The sequence below is a fragment of the Triticum dicoccoides genome, chromosome 5B, assembly GCF_002162155.2.
Source record: "Triticum dicoccoides isolate Atlit2015 ecotype Zavitan chromosome 5B, WEW_v2.0, whole genome shotgun sequence".
Lineage (NCBI taxonomy): Eukaryota > Viridiplantae > Streptophyta > Magnoliopsida > Poales > Poaceae > Triticum > Triticum dicoccoides.
Genome location: NC_041389.1, coordinates 328675148 through 328678786, shown reverse-complemented (window position 1 = coordinate 328678786; position 3639 = coordinate 328675148). Strand labels below are relative to the sequence as shown.

The 3639-nt window shown below is 47.8% G+C and overlaps 1 protein-coding gene across 1 annotated transcript; it reads left to right on the top strand.

Annotated features, from left to right (window-relative positions):
- Positions 1-817: 817 nt before the first annotated feature.
- On the top strand, positions 818-1906 carry LOC119308717 (putative glycine-rich cell wall structural protein 1). Its single transcript, XM_037584853.1, has 2 exons — positions 818-956; positions 1051-1906. Exons 1-2 carry the CDS (start codon positions 948-950, stop codon positions 1606-1608), a joined length of 567 nt encoding a protein of 188 aa, XP_037440750.1. The 5' UTR covers positions 818-947; the 3' UTR covers positions 1609-1906.
- Positions 1907-3639: the final 1733 nt, after the last annotated feature.

Below are 3639 nucleotides of genomic sequence, written 5' to 3'. Positions count from 1 at the left end.
ACACACTTTCTTCAGACGGCAAGAGCAAAAAATTCAGAACCCTCTTCCGACAAAATGACCTTTACTGATAGTTTCAGGAATTCAATAACGGCAGAAACAAACAAATATATTCTATATAAGTATCACCTGTCCCAAAATAAGTATCTCAAACTTAGTACAACACTGTATTAAGGGAGTACCTAGAACTCATCTAGATGAGATATAATTTGGTCTCATTCACTTTGAAAACAAGAACAGATACAACCCACGTCAGCACACACGCATCTTATAGCATCACATCCAATGACTATAAAAGGTGAATGAGACCAAATTATATCTCATCTAGATGAGTTCTAGCAAAACTGCTGTATTAAAGTTAGTATAAAGTTAAGACACTTATTTTGAGACGGGAGTATATGATAAGGATATGGCCTCTTTCGATAAGCTCAGCTGTCTACACCACGGAAATGTGCCATCGCAAAAGGAAAAGAAAAAAAAAACACCACGAAAATGTGAGTGGCAGCCAGCAGAGATTACCAAGATATCTTCTGTCTGCCTTTCTGAAGGGGATCACTGATGCCTTGGACCAATGCGTGGAAACTTCTGCCGCACTAGCACCGACCAGGGAGTATCAACCACTAATACGATATTGAGCCTGGCCTGTCAATGATTCAGTATAGTGATTCAGTATAGCGCATGCACTGTTTGGTTGGCTGATTGGTTGTTTGTTCCATTTGGCCACCTTTCTCTCTCCAGACCCTTCTTTGCGGCTTCCCTCGTCCCTCTGCCTCTCTGCCTGCCTATAAAAGGCCACAACGTCTTCTCGCTCATAAGAGGCGGCTCATCTCTTGCATCTGTCACACTGCACAAAAGCAAAATCAATCTTCTGGAGTAGCTAGCTACTCTGCTAGATAGTGTACTGTCAAAGCTAGCTTGGAGATCCCGTGAGAGTTTGTGCAAGTTGCAAGATGGTTAAGGTATGTTCAGTTTGCTTCTCTTGTTCCAGGACTAGCGAGTGTTCAGTCCGATCAATTTTGTGCATAGTTCTGAATTTTCTTGTATCTGTTGCAGCAAAAGATTGTCCTCAAGTTGGCTCTGGATGATGAGAGGAAGAGGAGGAAGGCCTTCAAGGCTGCCGTTGGCATGTCAGGCGTGACATCCGCGACGATGGAGGGGGACAAGATCATCATCGTCGGGGACGGCGTCGACCCGATCACGCTGACCACGATGCTCCGGCGCAGCCTGGGCTACGCAGAGCTCCTCAGCGTGTCCTCCGGTGACGACAAGAAGAAGGACGGCTACGGCGCCGCCTACGGGTACGGCGGCAGCGAGAAGAAGGACGGCTACGGCGCAGCCTATGGGTACGGCGGCGGCGAGAAGAAGAAGGACGGCTACGGGTACGGCGGCGCCGACAGCAGCGGGAGTGGCATGAGCTTCGGCGGCAAGGAGGGTGGCGGCTCCAAAGGTGGCGGAGGCGGCGGCGGATACTCTCAGAACGCGGTTGCGCCGGTCATGTACCCCGCGTATCAGCAGTACAACGCCATGGCGTCCTACCCGGTTTACTCGTCCTACCCTGCTCCTCCTGCTTATCAGCATCAAGAACAGGATCCCGGCTGCAGCATTATGTAGTACGTACTGTACTACTGTAGTATACTTGTTAATTAAGGAGAGATGATACGTCGGCGAGATCCGGATAGTTGCGAGCGGTGTCCAGGCCATGATTTTGATGGCCTGACCCAAAAGTTGCCGGAGAGAGCAGAGAGATGCTGGCTCCCTGAGCACTGAGTAGTACGTACTCTACATATGTACAGTACAGGTTGGTTGGATCAGCAATGGTGGTTTGCAGGGTGGTAACAGATTGTACAGGAGGAATGAATAAAAGGAAACTCAGGTGTTTGCAAGAAACGCAGCACAAGATGCAGAATTACTCAAGATACGGCGCCATCGTGCACGGTTAGTTCAGGAACTGCATCAAAATCATTTATTTGCTTATTTTTCGGACAGGCTTCGCCCCACTAATACATATATAAAACAAATAAGCAGCAACATAATAAAATACGCGTCCCAACAGTACAATATATATGACGGGAGGCCCAGTTACTAAACAGATTAAAGGATGAACATAAAACTAGAACATGCCTAACACCTAACCCAGGCCCGACTGAAGACACCTGGCCCCATGACAACGCCCCCAAGAGGGTGACGACACGAAGCGTCGCCGCTACCAAGTCTAAAAGATTAGACTTTTCACCCCGGAGCCTAGCACAAGGAAAAGATCCACGACGGCGCCTTCAGGAAGCAAGCAACATCTACTGATGTTGTTGTCACCGGCGCCAGAAACACAGAGTTTTTGCTTAGAAACTCGCCTACACCACGGGAGGATCCCAATGACCACCACAACAAGGGTCAGCTCAGCCACACCAGATCTGGTTACTGCCAGAGCAGACCAGAGCCTCCCGCCACTACACACTTTATCACCCACACGACCAAAAGGTGAAGCTACCACCGCTACCACGGAGCCTGTCGAAAAGCCAACCGTCGAGCCCGCCATCCAAGACCACCGCTCCCGTAACCATGCCCCTAGGCACCTCCAACCATCCACATCACGGCCACGCAACCATGATAGGAGAATCAAAAGGCGCCACCTTTCACCCCTAGCCCGATATCAGCCATCAGGCCTAGGAAGACACCCCACAGTAAGAAGCGGCCACACCCTGCATGCCCAGCCGGTCCCGGTGGACCAGAGGGGATACAACCCAGCATCTATATACATAATTTTTGCTTACAAGAACATTTCGAAGAACATCAAGCACAATACATTGACTAACCTGTGTTGGATAAGCTTATAGAATACGTCTCATACTGTCGTCCGGTCGTTGCCGTATGTGAGCAATTCGCAACAAAATAGCTTGGATTGCTTCTTGTCTACAACAGTGCTGCTAGAACTCAAGAGTTCTAAGAAGAAAAGCAAAGGGTACTTGAAGAAAAGACAGGAAGATAGAAGAACACAGTGGACAGTTTCAGCACAAGGCTAGCATTTTAGTGGGCACTTTGTAACATGCACTGTTCAACAAAATATCTATACCTTCAAACACGGACTCACAGAAACATGTATAATGCTTTCGCTTTACGATGTGAATAGATCTATGTATACTGATATACACCAGGAGATACACGAAATACACAAACAAGGTTGTGAATCTTGGCGCAGATCGACGACCCACAATCTACGTGCCTCTGCCTCCAAATCCCCTCCCAGGGACTAGGGCCCTCTTGAAGAAAATATTAGAACCCTAAACATATTTTATATTGATATGATCCTTATATGGGGTATATATGAAAGTACAAAGTGACGAGAGGCTTGGATCATAAGAGAAGTCATTATTGATTTAAACAAATTCTATCTCTATCCCTCCTTATCTCTAACTAACACGTTTATATTTCGAACACCCCCCCCCCCCTAAGTCGTAGAGGAAATGAAGTAGGCGATTGTGATTGTATTTGAAGTCTTGCGTGTCTATCGTCTTCTCCATTGCCCCATCATCAACTGCATCTCTGATGGGTCGGCACCTAAGGCGGTGACTGTGTCCCCTTCTAGTGCCCTGTCTCTCTTCTATTCCCTTCCTTAGTCACATCCTTAGTGACATGGACGCTAGAGAC